The sequence below is a fragment of the Podarcis gaigeae genome, assembly GCF_964106915.1.
Source record: "Podarcis gaigeae genome assembly, chromosome: 10".
NCBI classification, from domain to species: Eukaryota; Metazoa; Chordata; class Lepidosauria; order Squamata; family Lacertidae; genus Podarcis; species Podarcis gaigeae.
Window position 1 is genome coordinate 70,022,619 of NC_139686.1, and position 19,233 is coordinate 70,041,851.

The 19,233-nt window shown below is 43.6% G+C and overlaps 1 protein-coding gene across 1 annotated transcript in view; it reads right to left on the reverse strand.

Annotated features, from left to right (window-relative positions):
* The window catches only part of FAM185A (family with sequence similarity 185 member A), a 38,685-nt gene that overhangs the window by 14,038 nt on the left and 5,414 nt on the right, over positions 1-19,233 (reverse strand). Inside the window, exons 5-6 of the mRNA XM_083701606.1 lie at positions 11,839-11,977; positions 3,480-3,521 (exon numbers count right to left, since the gene is read on the reverse strand). Of these exons, the coding sequence (XP_083557732.1) occupies positions 3,480-3,521; positions 11,839-11,977 (181 nt within the window). The remainder of the gene's footprint in view (positions 1-3,479; positions 3,522-11,838; positions 11,978-19,233) is intronic.

A 19,233-nucleotide genomic window follows, 5' to 3' on the forward strand; every position in this document is an offset into this window, starting at 1 on the left:
TTAAACTACTGAGCCTAGGGCTTGCCAATCAGAAGGTCGGCGGTTCAAATCCCTGCGACGGGGTGAGCTCCCGTAGCTCGGTCCCTGCTCCTGCCAACCTAGCAGTATGAAAGCACGTCAAAGTGCAAGTAGATAAATAGGTACCGCTCCGGCGGGAAGGTAAACGGCATTTCCGTGTGCTGCTCTGGTTTGCCAGGAGTGGCTTAGTCCTGCTGGCCACATAACCCGAAAGCTGTACGCCGGCCCCCTTGGCCAATAAAACGAGATGAGCGCCACAACCCCAGAGTCAGTCACGACTGGACCTAACAGTCAGGGGTCCCTTTACCTTTACCTCTCTACTGCCTGTAAGATCACTAAGAACATCTGCAGAAATTCTACTTATAGTGCTGTATCTTACAAACTGTTATAGAGCAGTGACCATAAAACAGACATTTCCTGCTCTCACTCCTCTGTTATGGGATGCCCTTCCCTCTACGATAAATGGCATTCATCAGCTGCATCAGACATCTTATAAAGACTTTATCTTTTTGCCCAGACCTTTCCTGACCCACATGATTGGACCCTGTTTCTGTCCGTGCAAATTCATCGAATTCCTTTTTTATTTCATAGAATTGTAAAGTTGGAAGGGACCCCCAGAGTCATCTAGTCCAATCCCCTGCAATGCATGAATCTTTTGCCCAGCGGGTGGCCCGAGATTAAGAGTCTCATGCCAACTGAGCTTCCCCAGGCTCCATCACCAGTTCAGATCCCATTAGCACATAAGTGAAGTTCAGGGTTTTGTCCCAATGTGCATTCCTTTACACTTGCTTACACTGAATCACATCTAATGCCCATTCACTGAGTTTGGAGTGAGGCTTTTAGAGCTCTTTGCAATCTTTTTTTGTTCTTGTCCTGAAAAAAAATGGTGTCAGCAGCAAATTTGGCTATCTCACTATTCACCACTAATTGCTCACTCACAGGTTTATCACCCAGAATATATTTTTTTAAAGGCAGCAGGATCCATAAATCATAACACAAAACACACTTTGGGCTTTCTTCTTAGCATTATTTTTGTGCCAAAGTTTTCCATTTCGCTTTCAGTCACTGCCAAGACACCCAACAACCACACTGATCTGCTTAAAAAAAACCCCCCAAAAACTCTGGAGATTCTGGGTTCACAAACTGAGAGGAAGTTGCTGAACGTGCGTGTAGGGGGGAGAGTCAAACTGACGGGAGCGTCCTTCTGGATCACATTATTTGAAGCTTGGCAAATATTCTACAGAGCAGTGAGCCATATGAACCTCACTAAGTCTGGGAAACTGATACAAGAACAGAATATAAACCACAGCCATGAAGTCAGCACAGAATGAAACGCTTTATGAAAATTTGGAATGTTTTGCATCTCAGGAGGGAATATACAGTACTGACAATCAATTCCCCACCACCACCAGATACACCATTTCTGCCAAGAAAATGTTACAAGAAATTGTGTTTGGTCTTTAAAGCAGAATATTTACCAGGGAGTGGGAAGTTTTCTACCTCTTTCAAGAACTCATTTCCCCAGTCTGATTTCTGATATTCACAATCAAAGCTGATATAGGAGATGAAGTAAAAGAGAAGCTTTTTTGAGGAGAAAATGCCCCAAGCATCAAATGTTATTGCTTCAGTGGCTGTTTTGAGTGGTTGTACGGAAGGGCCCAGGGGAAAGAGTTGTTCCTGGGAAACTCCTCTACTGCCTTCTTCTTTTTAAATGCCTATATAGAATTGTGAGGGACGCAGGTGGCACTGTGGGTTAAACCACAGAGCCTAGGACTTGCCAATCAGAAGGTTGGCGGTTCAAATCCCTGCAATTGGGTGAGCTCGGTCCCAGCTCCTGCCAGCCTAGCAGTTCAAAAGCATGTCAAAGTGCAAGTAGATAAATAGGTACCGCTCTGGCAGGAAGGTAAAGGACGTTTCCGTGCGCTGCTCTGGTTCGCCAGAAGCGGCTTAGTCCTGCTGGCCACATGACCTGGAAACTATACGCCGGCTCCCTTGGCCAATAAAGTGAGATGAGTGCCGCAACCCCAGAGTCGGCCACGACTGGACCTAATGGTCAGGTGTCGCTTTACCTTTACCTTTATACAATTGTGTGCCCAAAGAAGATATGGCACAATTGTGCACCTCCTACGAGTGAAGAGATAATCTCTCTGCTAAGGGAGCGATGAGACATCATATGGATCTCAATTAATACAAGAAGCAGACACAAGAATGAAGCACCACAAACAACAGCGTCTTCATACATGCCTTTAAAAAATGACTACGCTGTGTGTGTGTGTGGTATTTTTCCCACCCCAAGCAAGTCCAGCTTCTACCTACCTTCAACAAATATTGGGTCTTTCAAGATGGTAATCAACTAAGTTTTAATGGGTCTAACTTACTTCATTGTGATGTCATAACCCCCAGCCAATCAGTACATTCTACAGCCAACTTCTGGTGTAATCAGAGAGAACCTTCCCCACCCCATTTTAATGATCATTAAAATAAGGAAAATTATGGATTTCCAGCCTCCCAAGACTTTACTCATTTCAGTGGGGTTACCATGCAGGTTTTATAAATTATTGAATCTGAATTTAGGGCAAATCTTGCCAGGGGCAGCATATACATTTTGTTGGTGGCCAGGATGCAAAGCACAAATTCAAGGTTCCTACTCATTAGGTGTCCTGGGTAAAAATAGCAGACATTGATGCTGAATGAAATACATGCCATCAGGGCTGGAAAAAGTATTACAAATTCATTTTGATAGCCCAGCTGAATGGAAATTATTGCCTGCATGAGGTTGAACAATCTGGATAGAATTATCGTTGAGTGTCTTGTTACACACCAGATGTCTGGAATGTATATTACACAAGGATTGTCTTTCATTTTTAGACTCTTGAGTCGCAATGCTTTGTCTTCCTATTGATTACACTCTTTAGATGCATATATGGTCGCTACATCCCAAGACAAAAATGTATTCATTTAAGTACATCTCCTTTTATGAGATGTTCTTAAACTTTTAATTTATGCTGTATCTTATTCCCCCGCTAAGACAATTTATATAAGTTCACGGCTGTTCCAATAGAGTTCCAGACCACAGTGTTAAAGAGTTAACAGACACAACACAGCAGGAGTCAGTCATGCTGAAATCTAAGGAACTTAAATATCTAACTCTCTTTAGCACCACTGATTTCAGTGGACCTCGGGAACGTCTAAGGTGAGCGGAGGAAGGCTTCAGAGGAAGAGTTTTGAAGGAGCTTTTCAGGCTCCCCTGATCAACAATGTCTGCAAACACGCTTTTGGCTGAGCTGGGTTTTTACCTGCTCCATACCTTATGCCGTTTATGAAATAATAATAATAATAATAATAATAATAATAATAATAATAGTTCAGCAGCTACACAATTAAAAGTTGCCCAGGGGCTGAAAAGCTGCCCACACGTGACATCTGCACAGGTAAGAACAAACGAACACCCTTCAACTTACCTACTGTGATGTTTCCTGTTTTTGTTTTAAGGGTTGTGTCTCCTGCAAAAAAATTAAAACAGTAGTTTGAAGCTTGATGTACGATGGTTTTAATTCACACAGTAAATCAGCAAGATGTTGAGTGGTCCTGAGGCCAATTATCAGGGCCAGCCCATCCATGAGGCAAGGTGAGGCGACTGCCTCAGGTGACAGGATCCACCGAGGCAGTAGATCCTGAAGCAGATCTTTATTGCCCCCTTGTCGCTGTTGCAAATCTTCACTCACTCCTTCTTGCCTGGTGGGGAAGGAGGCGCCATTTTTCCTCAGGTGCTAAAATGTCTTGGGCCGGCCCTGCTAACTATAAATCGCCTCTTATTTGCAATGTGCTGACACACCCAAAGCAGAAATTAATGCCATCTATAGTCTGTCTTTTTAAACAGTTTACAGAGGTGGTTTATATGAAAAAAATGAGCAAACAATACTGTTCCCCAAAATATCCAGAGCTGATAACTATTTCATTTTGGACCAACCCACCCACCTCTGCCCAATTGTTTTACATGGAAGGGGAATAGTGATTGGAATGACTTCAACATCACCCTTTTTATGGACAGTCCCAAACAGTATACACAAGAGATTACTAGCAAGTTACCAGAAATACATCTCTCAGCAAATAATGGAAAATAATTTCCAGATTGCGAACATGCAGAGTTGGTGACATTTTCCCACTCCCCCCACCTCAATCTGTGTCCCTTCATGTTATTCTGCAGAATTGCATTTTGCGTAACTTTCCATCTGAAGATTAATCACAGTTCTGCAATTTGCCTGGCAGATCCTGGGTAGAAATTATTCTGATATTCTTGGCTAGTGACAGAGAGAAATGGAGTCTGGGCATCCTTGCCCACAATATCTCCAAGGTGCCACTGTAGTATGGAGCTCTGCATGGTATAGAAAACTCGACTGCAACCAAGACAAATAGCCTAAAATGAAACTATGACACCTAGAATGAAGCAATGGGAGAGCAGGCCCAGAGCTGCAGCCTTTGTTGTTGTTGTTTAGTCGTTTAGTCGTGTCCGACTCTTTGTGACCCCATGGACCAGAGCACGCCAGGCACTCCTGTCTTCCACTGCCTCCCACAGTTTGGTCAAACTCATGCTGGTAGCTTCGAGAACACTGTCCAACCATCTCGTCCTCTGTCGTCCCCTTCTCCTTGTGCCCTCCATCTTTCCCAACATCAGGGTCTTTTCCAGGGAATCTTCTCTTCTCATGAGGTGGCCAAAGTATTGGAGCCTCAGCTTCAGGATCTGTCCTTCCAGCGAGCACTCAGGGCTGATTCCCTTCAGAATGGATAGGTTTGACCTTCTTGCAGTCCATGGGACTCTCAAGAGTCTCCTCCAGCACCAGAATTCAAAAGCATCAATTCTTCAGTGATCAGCCTTCTTTATGGTCCAGCTCTCACTTCTGTACATCACTACTGGGAAAACCATAGCTTTTACTATACGGACCTTTGTTGGCAAGGTGATGTCTCTAGAATCAACCAAATAAGTCACAGCTGTGCCCCTGAGCCTTGCCTGTTTGTGGTGACCACATGACTCCTATTAATTCAGTGCAATGCTTACGTGTGCCAAGTAAATGCTGGATGTTACCAGCATCAGATATCTGGTGAGATGGCTATAAATCATCAGTTTTAATCATCCTGGCAAGATTTCATGCTTCAAAATAGCAAGCAATTAAAACCAGTGGAACTGAAAGCTGCCTTCACTTGGCATGGAACTAGCTCATCTGCAATTCTGTCCAGAATCTTGTCTTACCAGGAGCAGAGCTAATGGATTTGTATCACTGAGCTGGCCAAATCTGTATTCTGCTTTCATGGTACAAAGTGGTGTCTGACAGCTGCTCTGGGACATAAACGGATTCTGGGAAACAGGAGATAGGGTTATGTGCGTTCAGCAGAGAGTCCATCTCCTCCTGTCTTCTGGTTTGCAGAGATTTCTTGTAAATAAAAGGGAGGGAGCGTGGAAAAGCTCTTAGCAGAAATCTACCTATTATAGGCAGAAAATGAAGTGCTGTACTTCTGCAGGATTCCTGATTGCACCAATGACCCTAATATGTTGATCTGGCTTCCAATTCCACTTCTACTTCCTTGATTTATGATCCCACCTGTGTTCTTCCTTATTGCGAAACTTTCTCGCTATGTTATTACACTGTGATCTATCCCAGCCTCCAACTAGGTTTCATAATTTAAGGCACAATTCGCCCCCCTTCCAGAGACTTCCAAGATGTGATGCATTTAATATTTCAAGGCTTCTTGTAACCCTGTACTTTGAAGGTCTAGCAGTGGTTTTGAGCCCTCCTAAAGTATTTTAAAAGGTTTTGTCATGTGTTTTTTAATCTGTCCTATGGCTTAACACTCCCCACTTGGAAGCTGCTTAGGGTGGGGGGGAAGGGATGTTTTTGTGTGACATTGTGCAACCTTGGGGTCACAAGCATTCAAATATGCCTCCCATGCGTGGTGCCCTGCCCAGGGAGGTGCAAACAACCTTGGGTATGGAAATGAGAATCCTGAGAATGAGAATCCTGAATCAGCCAGGCAGAGTAGCTGGTGGGAGTGGAGTGCCAGGATACCAACCACCCCTAAGTTTGCAACCTCCTCCAATAAGGTCTGGTGCCCAACTAACTCCTCCGGAGTAGCAAACTTGGTGCCTTCCAAATGTTATTGGACTCCAACTCCCATCAGCCTCAACCAGCATGGCCAATGATAACAGATGATGGGAGGTGTAGTGTGGCAACATATGGAGGATATCCCATCGGCTATGCCTGGCTATCTATGCCATGTGGAAAGCTTTAGAGGCCTAGAGATTCATACTCCTCCACTCCTCTGCTAAGTCTAACCATATGCATTCAAGTTGTGGCCAGGATGGAGCACAGTTTATGAGGTCCTTGGGGATAACGACAGTCACTCTTTGGGGAGAGGGAATTATATCTTGCAGGGTGGGGGCTGTCTCAGGAAGTCAGGTGATTAGATCCTGTACAGGGGTCAAGGCCTTTACCCAACAGCTCTGAAGTCCTTGCCTCAAGGTCCACTCCCTGAGACTTTTAGAAACCTCCATCCCAGTCCATGCTCTAGTCACTACTTGAAACTAGGGTCATGACACAAATGTTCCTGATCATAGAATCATAGAGTTGGAAGAGACCACAAGGGCCATCGAGTCCAACCCCCTGCCAAGCAGGAAACACCATCAGAGCACTCCTGACATATGGTTGTCAAGCCTCTGCTTAAAGACCTCCAAAGAAGGAGACTCCACCACACTCCTTGGCAACAAATTCCACTGTCGAACAGCTCTTACTGTCAGGAAGTTCTTCCTAATGTTTAGGTGGAATCTTCTTTCTTGTAGTTTGGATCCATTGCTCCGTGTCCGCTTCTCTGGAGCAGCAGAAAACAACCTTTCTCCCTCCTCGATGTGACATCCTTTTATATATTTGAACATGGCTATCATACCACCCCTTAACCTCCTCTTCTCCAGGCTAAACATGCCCAGCTCCCTTAGCCGTTCCTCATAAGGCATCGTTTCCAGGCCTTTGACCATTTTGGTTGCCCTCCTCTGGACACGTTCCAGTTTGTCAGTGTCCTTCTTGAACTGTGGTGCCCAGAACTGGACACAGTACTCCAGGTGAGGTCTGACCAGAGCAGAATACAGTGGCACTATTACTTCCCTTGATCTAGATGCTATACTCCTATTGATGCAGCCCAGAATTGCATTGGCTTTTTTAGCTGCCGCGTCACACTGTTGGCTCATGTCAAGTTTGTTGTCAACCAAGACTCCTAGATCCTTTTCACATGTACTGCTCTCAAGCCAGGTGTCACCCATCTTGTATTTGTGCCTCTCATTTTTTTTGCCCAAGTGCAATACTTTACATTTCTCCCTGTTAAAGTTCATCTTGTTTGTTTTGGCCCAGTTCTCTAATCTGTCAAGGTCGTTTTGAAGTGTGATCACATGGAGGGTCTACACATAGATGCATACATTGGCACTTGTATGGAGATGCTCTGTATTCAGGGCCTTTCATCTACTGAGAAGACCTCACAATCTCTTCATGGACAGTTATTTCACAGAAGTGTTTTGAGTAGGATGTAACATTTTAGTTTCTTCTGAACATTAGTTCAGTTTCTGATCCCATCCTGTATGTAGGTCTCAGATTCAGACTGTGATCCCAAAGCAGACTGTGCCCCTGTCAGGAGCTCAAATAAGAGGACCTTCGGATTCATTTAAGCTGCCACAGAACTACAAGTTACAGCATCTGCCTAAGAAGCAAGTATCCTCAAGTCTGGCCCTGCCTATCCTGGCTGGCCAATGGACTCTCCCAGACAGGAAGGACTTCCTGTTTCATAGAATCGCAGAATAGTAGAGTTGGAAGGGGCCTCAGGGGTCATCTAGTCCAACCCTTGGATTGCAGGAATCTAAACCAGATCATACATGACAGGTGGCCATTCAACTTCTGCTTAGGAACCTCTGAGGAAGGAGAGTTCCCCCCCACACCTCTTGTGGGAGTCTGTTCCACTGTCAAACAGCTCTTACTGTCAGAAAAGTTCTTCCTGATGTTTAGTTGGGATCTCCTTTCTTGACTTGAATCCACTGATTCGGGTCCTAGCCTCCAGGGCAGTGAAGCATTACTGTGTGACCTTTCGATTCGGACTCTTGATTCTTACTCCTTGGGCCTGCCTACTCATTTGTCCCTCTTTCCTCTTTGGGCCTGACTTCTGGCTTCACCCTTCAGCTCTTACTCCTTGATTTTGGTTTCTGATAATTGCTCTTCTCTGATTCCTGCCTTGCTCTTCAGCTCCAGTTCCCCAGCACATCTCCCAGCTCATCTCAGGCTGACGCCTACAGCTCATTCCCAAAGCCAGACCATTTGCTGACAGTTTTTTAGAATGGCATGTATTCTGTTCTCCACTTTCAAAAACCACATTGTTTTGTAAAAAAAAAATCAGATCTTCTCAAATAAGATTTACCACCTCATTTGGTTTATGGACTTTCTAAAGATACCCATAAAGAATGAGAAACATTTTAAGATCAACAAAGGTCTCGCAAATCACATTATCTGAAGCAAGTTCAATATGCTGCTTTGGAAGGATGAGCTTCTGCAAGAATTGTGTGGTCATATAATTGTTCCACCAATGCCAGTGCTTAATGAAGCCTATAATTTTTATGCTAACCAACCCTCAAATCGAGATATTCTGGGGAGAGGAAAAAGTCAAATTCTAGCCAAATTGTTTATTCTGAACTAGTGCTGACATCCATGAATTACAGAGGTTGGGCAATGTATCATTGATAAAAGCAATTCAAGCTTTCTTCATTTTTGCTCTTTATGAAAACTGGAAGCATTTTTATAAAGTCCACATTTTGTTTATCTCTACATAGTAAGATACAAGTCTAAGTTTCAGGATCGGGCTGAGACAATGTTGGTTCCAGAACCTGATGACTATGTCTCTGCTGTGCTATCTAGTCGTACCTTGGATCCTGAACACCTTGCAAGTCAAACGTTTTGGCTCCCAAACGCCACAAACCCAGAAGTGAGTGTTCCGGTTTGCAAACATTCTTTGGAACCCGAATGTCTGATGTGGATTCCATGGCTTCTGATTGGCTGCAGGAGCTTCCTGCAGCCAATTAGAAGCCACACCTTGGTTTCCGAACATTTTGGAAGTCAAACGGATTCCGTTCTACTTCCAAGGTACCACTGTATTCTTTGAGTTTCTGACTTAGGATCATCATCAGATGCAAGATTAAATACAGAGGAAGGCTCCAAGATACAAGCTCAATAATCCATCTTGCTTTTAGCCCTGATGTGAGAAGCCACAGATATCTACTAATGAGCAAAAACAGAGACATCTGAAAATACTTAGGGGTTCTTCCATTTGTGTTGCAAGCACTGCACAGAGAGATGACTTTGAGCTTGTTGGTGTTGTTCCTGCCCACCCCCAGTTCTATGTAGATGGGTCTGTGGCTACCAGATACCTGTCCTACTCCACCCCCAAAATATATGCCTAAACTGGTTGATACTTCCAGAAAGATTTAGGGTGGCCCATTAGAGGCCCCATGACACCATCTGGAAAGAATCACCACTCACTGCAAAACTCATTCATTTTCTATTTGCTTTTTCTACAGCATTTTAATTTCCCATAAAATATGAATACAGTATAATAAACACATTCACAGTGCATTCCTTGGCACATTAACTCTGAAGTAAGTCCTACTCCATTTAGTGGAGTGTATTCTCAGTGAGGTGTATATGACTGCAACTTCAATATCACTTACTTCTGAGTAGGCATGTATAAGATTGTACTGTCAGAAGTATGTTTCACTTCTGATGACTCTAAAACTTTTTATAGAAAGAACACTTGTTTAAAATAACAGAACGTCCCAATAACATTTCATTAACAGCATTCTGAAAATAAGCATGAAGCAATGTTAAGGTTATCTTGTTTAAACTGGATACAACTCTGTTTGCCTTTTTACTGCACCCTGGAAGAAAAATACAACATATTTTTATAGGAAGTGTTGTAAAAGTAGCCTAAAACTCACACAACACAAGTACGAACTAAGTTTAAAACATCCATAATAGGCCTTTGTGAACAAATTAAGAACCTATTAGTTAGGAGCTTCGAATTGGACACTGCCAAATTTACATCAGTGTACTACATGGCGGCTAAATATAGTTCATACTTCCATAATTTTTAAAATCAAGTTGTATTTATTTATTCAAGACTGCGTGTGCCCAGTCAGCCTGGCTCTATTCTGAAGGCTGGGATGACAGCCAGGAGTTTAAGTTAGCAGCCAATTCACTATGAAAAAATAAAGAGAGGCATACATCTACGGACTGGGGTGGGTGGGGCAGAAAGGACTAATGGCATTTGAAGCAAGATGGACACTTGTTGGGAGATGACAGCTTGGTGCCATAGTGCTGAACTTCTGGGGCCTTATAAAGATGGGTAGTTTTCAGATTCAGTATAAGCTTCTGAATCACCAAGGCTGAATACTTCAAGCACATGGAAAGTCTGCACACCAGGAGTGGTAAATTATGACTAGAGGAACTGCACACCCACACTCTGACCACCAACCTAAGCAACATGAAGGATACACAGATTAGTCATCTGCCCAAGAACAGATGAGAACCGCTGGACCAAGACATAGGATGCTCTTGACCAAGAATGGAATTGGCAGTGACTTGCTTGGAGTGCACCATGCCAGCCCAAACACCCAGAGAAATGTTTCCAACAAATCAGCACAAACACAAGTCATCGTGACACCAATTTGTATCAAGAGACCCTAACCCCGCTGATTTCTGCAAAGATTTAGATCCAGTTCATAAGGGGGAGCTCCCAAGTTCCTTCCCAAACTGGGAATATACATGGCCCCAGGAAGGGCAACTCTGGCACAAGAAAGAAGCCTGACATTTTCCTAGCCCTCATATTTCCACTGCCTGTCGTTGCTAGAATGGCCGCACTGAAGCAGCATTCACATATAATTACAGTAACGAAGGAACAGATCCTGTTTCTGAAGAAAATATTATTATGCCAGTGGAATTCCTCTAGCTACAAATATTGTGTTTTCCACCTATTGTTGGTGTAGTTATAGGGTACTTCGCTTAAGATACCACTTTATCTGTATAATATTTTAATGCAATCGTTTAGACAAAAAGCTATAGCTTGCTAACAGTGACTGCCAGTGTAATAGTTTATAGTTTTGATTATGGTTTATTAATCTGCCATGCCTGGAATGAGGTATGGCCGCAATCCTATATACACTTAGCTGGGAGTTCCACTGGCTGTTTATCACAGATCAGAAGTGGTATCACCCTGGCCAAGAAGATGCCAGCATGCTTAACAAGCAGAACCAAAGAAGCTATCACAGGCTTTTTAAAGGCCTCCTTTAAAAAAACAGAAGTCTTGTCCAAACAAAGAGAACAAAAGGAACACAAGCTTTGGCAAAAGAAATGCAAGCAGACAATAAAGATTGCTAAAAATAATTTGAGAAGCACGTTGCTAAAAATACTAAAACCAACAACAAGAATTTCTTCAACTACAGGACATCTGCTAGGGAAGCAGTTTGGCCCTTGGATGATAAAGGAATCCGAGGTGTGGAAAAGGAGGATAAAGCGATTGCACAGAAAGTGAATTTTTGTGTGTGTTTGTCTTCATAGTGGGAGATAAAGGGCAGATCCTGGTGCTTTTGCAGGAAGGGAGTCTGAGGAACTGAGGCTGATAGTGGTGGCAAGACACAAAGTTCCAGGCCTTAATGTGAAATTGATGACCTTCTATCACAGACATTTAAAAAGGCATTTGCTAAACAAAATGTAGCTCTAATTGTAGACCAATTTGCTATCTTACCATGAACATTCCCCAGCAGAATGTCACCAGCTGTTGAAGAGAGCAATGAAGATTCTGCATAAAGATATTTGGCTTTTAATAAGCCATTTTTGGTGGAAATGTGAATAGATGACCCTTGTAGCTTTTCTATATTCACACTCTGTAAAAGGGGGGAAATGAATAAATTAATATAACAGCACTACAGCCAAGAAACAGACAAACATCAGTTCATCTTGATGATATATTAAGCTACATCTTTCACATAGACATGTTCATAGAGCTCCAGATATCTGCTAGCTAGAATCTTCAGAATAGACGGGAGGTGGGGATGCATATTCATCCAAGGATGGTATGGGATGTCTCCAATAGGTTTTATTTTGCAGGTAGGATTCAGGCCCATTCTATAAATGTAGCCATAAAATTAAAGCACTCTGTCACAAATCCACTTTAGAAAAAGAACTGGACTTTTTGCAGGTTGGAAAGTGAAAGGGGAAATGCATTGAAAAGTTTAGAATGAATAAACGAGTAACAAGAGGACGTAAAAACACCCCACCCCACTAGCAAATCAGGAAATGCAGAGTGAATGCTCATTGTCATATAACTGCCCCACAAACAAATCAGAATAACTGTTCAATAAAGATGGAATATTATCTAACCATGTAACTCTTGTGCAAGCAAATCAGAATGAATGCTCAATAACTAGATTGTCTGGAGAAGCCCATAGAAGATATTAACTATAAAAGGTTGAAATTATTGTTCAAGCAGAAAACTGAAGCAGAGGGAGGAAAGAAGGTTATCCAGTCACTTTTCCACCACAGAAGTTCAGAAAGTGGTGACAAAGAAACATCAAATACACAATATACAAGCAAATGTCTGATAATGTCAGTGCCAATGACTGAGGAGCAGTGAAGTTGTACCTAAGCTGAGGGGAAGGGTGAAGACAGCATGAGAATCTGTCTCTGGCTCCCAATCTCTTGGGAGAGACGTGACTCTCTGCACCAGTCCCATGTGGCTTGTCCATGTGGAAACCTGGGATCGTAGTCAACTAAATTTTACTCAGCATAGATTCAGTCAAATTAATGGCTCTAACTTCATCATGTTCACTAATTTCAATGGATCTACTCTGCGTAAAACTTAATTGGCTACCGGAGTTGATACCTATGGTTCTCTTCACGTTGTCAACAAAGAAAGAGAAAGCTTACAGCTAAAAGTTATGCACCGGAAAACAGTTGCATTGATTTGCAAAATGACAATCCGTGAAATTTCATAACACTGAATTAGCTCTAGAGGTTGAAGTACTACCTTGATGGTGGGACAAATGGCCAGATTTGTGGTTGTGGACATGGATAATGTATACAGAGGAGAGTAAGAAGCTAAAAGATATATGGCACTGCCAAGTAAACAGGTTAGGCAACATATACTATTTTGAAGAGTCTGCCACTTTAATGTAACAGTTGGTCGCAAAAAGTGAAAAACTCATTGCCTGCAGCCGAGTATTTGACTGGAACTACAGTGGTACCTCGGGTTAAGTACTTAATTCGTTCTGGAGGTCCGTTCTTAACCTGAAACTGTTCTTAACCTGAAGCACCACTTTAGCTAATGGGGCCTCCTGCTGCCGCCGCGCTGCCAGAGCACGAATTCTGTTCTCACCCTGAAGCAAAGTTCTTAACCTGAAGCACTATTTCTGGGTTAGCGGAGTCTGTAACCTGAAGCATATGTAACCTGAAGCATTTGTAAGCAGAGGTACCACTGTACAGCTTTAATGATAGCTAAAGCCCAGTGTCACCATCAAGGCCCAGGTGTGTGGATTTCTGTTTCTAGTGCAGTGGTGGGGAGTATTTTTGGCCCAGTAAGCCAGATTCTCCTGTGGCCCAATTTCAACAGGTGGGTGGGATAACCCACCTGCCAACCACATAGCTTCACTGTGGTATCAGATGACTGACAGGTGAGTTGCCTCACTTAATAATAATAATAATAATAATAATAATAATAATAATAATAATAAATTTTATTTATACCCCGCCCTCCCCAGCCAAGACCGGGCTCAGGGTGGCTAACAACCAATAATAAAAACAAGTTGATTAAAATACAACTTAAAAAACAAGATTAAAATACAACATTAAAACATTAAGGTGCAGCCTCTTCACAGGAGGAGAAAGGAAAAAAGAAAGAGGAGGAGGGAATCAAACTGATTCTAAGCCAAAGGCCAGGCGGAACAACTCTGTCTTACAGGCCCTGCGGAAAGAAATCAGATCCTGCAGGGAGGGCCCTGGTCTCATGAGACAGAGGGTTCCACCAGGCCGTAGCCAGAGTTGAAAAGGCCCTGGCTCTGGTTTAGGCTAATCTGACTTCCTTAGGGCCCAGGACCTCTAGGGTGTTGCTATTTATGGACCTTGAGGCTCTCCATGGGGCATACCAGAAGAGGTGGTCCCAGAGGTACGAGGGTCCTAGGCCGTGAAGGGCTTTAAAGGTCAAAAGCTTGGGACAGCTTGGGACAGCTTACTTGTCAGTCCATGGTGCAGCACTTCCCAAGAGTCCAACAGCCACCTGGTTTTTGGGTGCTAACTGCAGAGAAAGGGGCTTTGCTGCTCCTGCAGCAACAAGCGGTTTGCATTGAAACTGCTGCTAAAATGGAGGAAAGAAACTAATGCAGGCTTCCTCAACTTCGGCCCTCCAGATGTTTTTGGCCTACAACTCCCATGATCCCTCGCCAGCAGGACCAGTGGTCAGGGATGATGGGACTTGTAGTCTCAAAACATCTGGAGGGCCGAGGTTGAGGAAGCCCGAACTAATGGCTCAGCCCCAGTTGCCTCATTGGCTGCAGCTGGAATAAATTAGCAAGCTCTTGGGAAATCAGCACAATTTACATCAAAAATTCAATCGCCTCAACACTGGAGCTGTTAGTTTAGGTCTTTGGTCTTCCTGCTTGGCAGTTCATGGCTGTACTCAGGACTGTCTTCCTAACCTGGTTGGTATTCTGCCTAGCTTGTTTGCTTGTGCTGGAGAACAAGGGCTATATTCAAGAAATGGTCTGGCACTGGCTTATCCCCTGGCAAAAGGATCACTCTGCAAGGCTGCTGGATGCGCTTGGGCACACCATCTGGTTTTGATTTCGCTCTGGCCCACAGCAGGGTTTGTCAGTGTGCCTGACAAGAAGACATATATTATGCCTGATTGTTGCATAAGTGTAATAAGGCTGGAAAAGCAAAGGAACAATAACATCTACATAATATCTGAAATCATGACCATATGATTTCAGCCCTCCCACTCATTTGTGATGTTAGGGTTTCCCTAAAACTGATGCTCTGTAGAAGGCTGCCAGTATTGGAGAAGAGGCCAGTAGATTAACACCAGTCTCCCAGCAGGATCAAATGGTGGCTCAAGACAGATGTGGATGGAATCAGCTGATAAATTCTTCGTTTTTTAAGAGACGAAGAAGGATGCAGCAGGCAGCCAGAGCAAGAGCCAGGGTAATAAAAGTCTAAAGATGTTTTACCAAACGAACAGTTTCTACACTCACATTGGAACTATTGTAAACACGAAGACTATAATAGATACTAATACCTTATCAAATTTAATTGTGTTCTACCAAGCTCGGTTTGACTTATGCTGCAATAAAACATTCAGATGCTTTTAATTTTCCGGTTCAGTCCTGTCTCGTATGCAATTTTGTGACCCAGCATGCCTATCTGATTTAAAGCTGTGTATTAATTTGGCTTAAAATCTGCTCTAGCATTTCAGCACGATCTATCACAGCCTTATAAAATAAAGAACTGTATGATGTAGTCAAGCTGCTGACAATTCCCCCGAAACAAAGAAGTCTCTCGACGAGATGCTCAGCAAGGCATCACACCTCTCTACGGAACACAGTATCTCTTACTTTCAACCACTGTTAAGCAAAACTCGGGTATCAATTTGACCCCATGTCAGCCTGCTTATGTGTACGTACGCCAGATAACTGGGGTCAGACATCAGCACTGAAAAATCATGCAATTACTGTCTGTCCACAAGGCAGTTTAGTGCTTCCATCACTTGGTCAGTTGGGTACATACACCAGTAGGTACGATGTGATAAGGAGAATTGGGTGAGGAACCACATCTGCAATGGAATTTTAGGCTAGCCCAGGCTTCCTCAACCTTGGCCCTCCAGATGTTTTGAGACTACAATTCCCATCACCCCTGACCACTGGTCCTGCTAGCTAGGGATCATGGGAGTTGTAGGCCAAAAACATCTGGAGGGCCGAGGTTGAGGAAGCCTGGGTATCCTCTCTGTGGAGAGAGGTAACTCCAGGAAACAGTTGCTGCTTGTTTCTAGCTGCTACTTGGGTTAACCCCATTTTATTTGTTAAAATTAAAAACAAAGCATTTGAATTAATCTGCAGGTTTTTAAATGTTCATCCCAATCTCTCTCTCAATGTTTTAAGCATTTGCCCCAGTGACTGAAGTAGAAAGTGTCCAGTTTCATTGCCAGGGGAATTTTAATGCACAGCTACAAACCTCTGACAGTCTTGGTTTACACTGGAAACGCTGACAGAGCCCTAGCTACATAATGATGACTGTAGTCGATGGAACAAAATTGTCATAAAAGCCCACATGGCAGATAAAATACAGGCTGATTGCTAACAGAAATGGCTCTTCGAGAAAGCAAGCCAAACTTCTTCCTCCAAAAAGTTGGCTGCTCTGCTATTGTGCTTGGAAGATAAGTGTTATACATGTCAGTTTTGACGCTTAATTCTACAGCTGTGATTTTGCTGGTTTAAATGTAGGGTTTACACACAGAGACACACACCACAGAACATTATATGGTCACAGCAAGATAAATTAGTATATTATAAATTCTATGTTTCTCATCTGGATAAAAAAAATCTTCAAAAGAACATGTGAAGTTAATCACTAGCATACAAATCAGGTCTGTAAACAAAGGGTGAGAATACACTCAGTGAAGGATTACTGCACAAAATGCAATCCTTTGTCAATTTCTTCCTCTTTCCTCCTACAATGTTAGCTACATTGTCATTGAATTACTCATGTTTGAACATATCACTGGTGAGGAAGGGTAAAGGTAAAGGTAAAGGGACCCCTGACCATTAGGTCCAGTCACAGACTCTGGGGTTGCGGCGCTCATCTCGCTTTATTGGCCAAGGGAGCCAGTATACAGCTTTCCAGATCATGTGGCCAGCATGACTAAGCCACTCCTGGCGAACCAGAGCAGCAGACAGAAGCACCGTTTACCTTTCTGCCAGAGTGGTACCTATTTATCTACTTGCACTTTGACATGCTTTCGAACTGCTAGGTTGGCAGGAGCAGGGACTGAGCAATGGGAGCTCACCCCGTCGTGGGGATTCGAACCGCCAACCTTCTGATTGGCAAGCCTTAGGCTCTGTGGTTTAACCCACAGCACAACCCGCATTCTTGGTAAGGGAGGGTAAACGAGCCTAAATGCCATGGGGCCAAATGTTTGGCAATGGCCCCCAGTCAAGCTGAGCCTTCCCCAATCCGGTTCCCTTCAGATGTTCTTTACCACAACACCCATAATCCCCAGCCATTGCTCATGCTTGACTTGGGATGATGGGCATTGTAGTCCAAAGCGTCTTGAGGGCACCAGGTTGAGGAGGGTTGGTCTAGCGCCACTCACGGAGCCTGCTAAGTGCTGACATGATGTCGCTGGCAGCAGCAGAAGTGACTAGTGGGGGCAGGCAAATCAGCTCTGAATATCTGCTTGGACCCAAGACCTGACAAGCCAACCTCCTTAACTGCAGGGGGTTGGAATAGATGAGCTTTGGGGTCCCTTCCAACTCAACACTTCTATGATTCTACGACATTGCCTTACAAACACTGCTAAAACTGCTTTGTATACTAATATATATTTATACAACTTAAGCAAGTTTACTAAAATTAAGTCACACTGAGTTCAAAAAGGACTTAGGCAGCAATCTGATACACCAGACATCTCCATCCTGGGACCGCGGCTCCACCAGCTCCAACCAGTTTAGACAAAGTAAAAGTTGATGGGAATTGTACTTCGAAATATCTGGGAGGCACCATGTTGGGAAAGGCTTCTGCAGTGGGCAGTTACTTGGGAGTAAAGGAACTCAATGGGGTTTCGTTCTGAGCATAAATGTATAGCATTTCAATATGACTCCCTAGCCGGGTCAATGTTTCAGCTTGCAATTATCTACGGATCATGTCCAATTCTTATTTTCTAGACATTTCCAGTTTGATATGTGAATTTTTTCACGCCATTCACTTTTGTTTCCTGATTTCCACTTCCTGAAATATAGCAACCCTACTTTAGTATCTCCCAGCCAGAACTGGAAGTGTGTATTTTCCTATACTATCCATTAAGATTCTTATGGCTACCACAATAACCCCACTTATCGTACTTTCTTGCTTTATCAGAGATTATTACACATCCTGAAATACAAATCCCGGCTGTCTTTTAAAACAGCTGTATGTTAACACAACAGTGAGTTCTTCATCCAGTGTATAGTGGAACCTCGACTTATGTACAGCTCTACTTACGTACGATTCCAGTTATGACCTTCAGTAGGTGCTTCGACTTATGAAATTTCCTCTAGATACAAACAGAGGCCTTGCCAGCAGCCTGGAGCTTGCCTGGCCGGCTGTGGGGCAGTTCTGGGGCCTCCGCCGCCCGGGACAGGCCTCCGGTTTTCCGGAGCTCACCCCGCCGGCTGCTGAGCAGTGCTAGGCCTCTGTTGCAGGGGAGAGGACCCCCCATCCCACCCACGAAGTTGTGGAAGAGGTGCCGCCTGCAAGAGGCACAGCAGGGCGCACTGCAGCCCCAAACCCCGCTGAGGAACTAACCTGAGAAAGTCCAGAGAAGAACCTGGCCTGGCAAGGGAAAAAAACTGACCCTGGCCAAAGTGAACCAGGTCCTTACTGACCCTTGCCCCACCCCCAGCTTGTAGCCAGATAAGCCCGCCTACCCTCAGTAAGACAAAAAATTAATGTTGTTGTTTTTTCATCTACAATACTGTCTTATTTATTTTATAGCACAGTACATTGATTATTGCCTTTATTTTATGGATCTATGGTCTCGTTAGAAAGTAAAATCAGTGTTAAATTGCTGTTTTAGGGGGTGATTTTCCATCATCTAGAACGGATCAATTCACTTTTCCTTTACTTTCTATGGAAAAGCATGCCTCTACTTATGTATGTTTCTAGTTATGGCAGGACCTCTGGAACAGATCATGGTTGTAAGTAGAGGTTCCACTGTATTCTAAACAAAGTAAGATGAAGCAAAAGTCCTATAGCCAGGGCTTACTCCCTTGTAAATGCAGTTAGGATTGCAGCCTTAGTCTCTCTAATCAATTCATCTCGGCTGAGGTAAGCCAAAGGAGGTTGCAAATAATCTCTATGCTCTTACAAATTCACTTTAAATTATTTCCAAGGAACT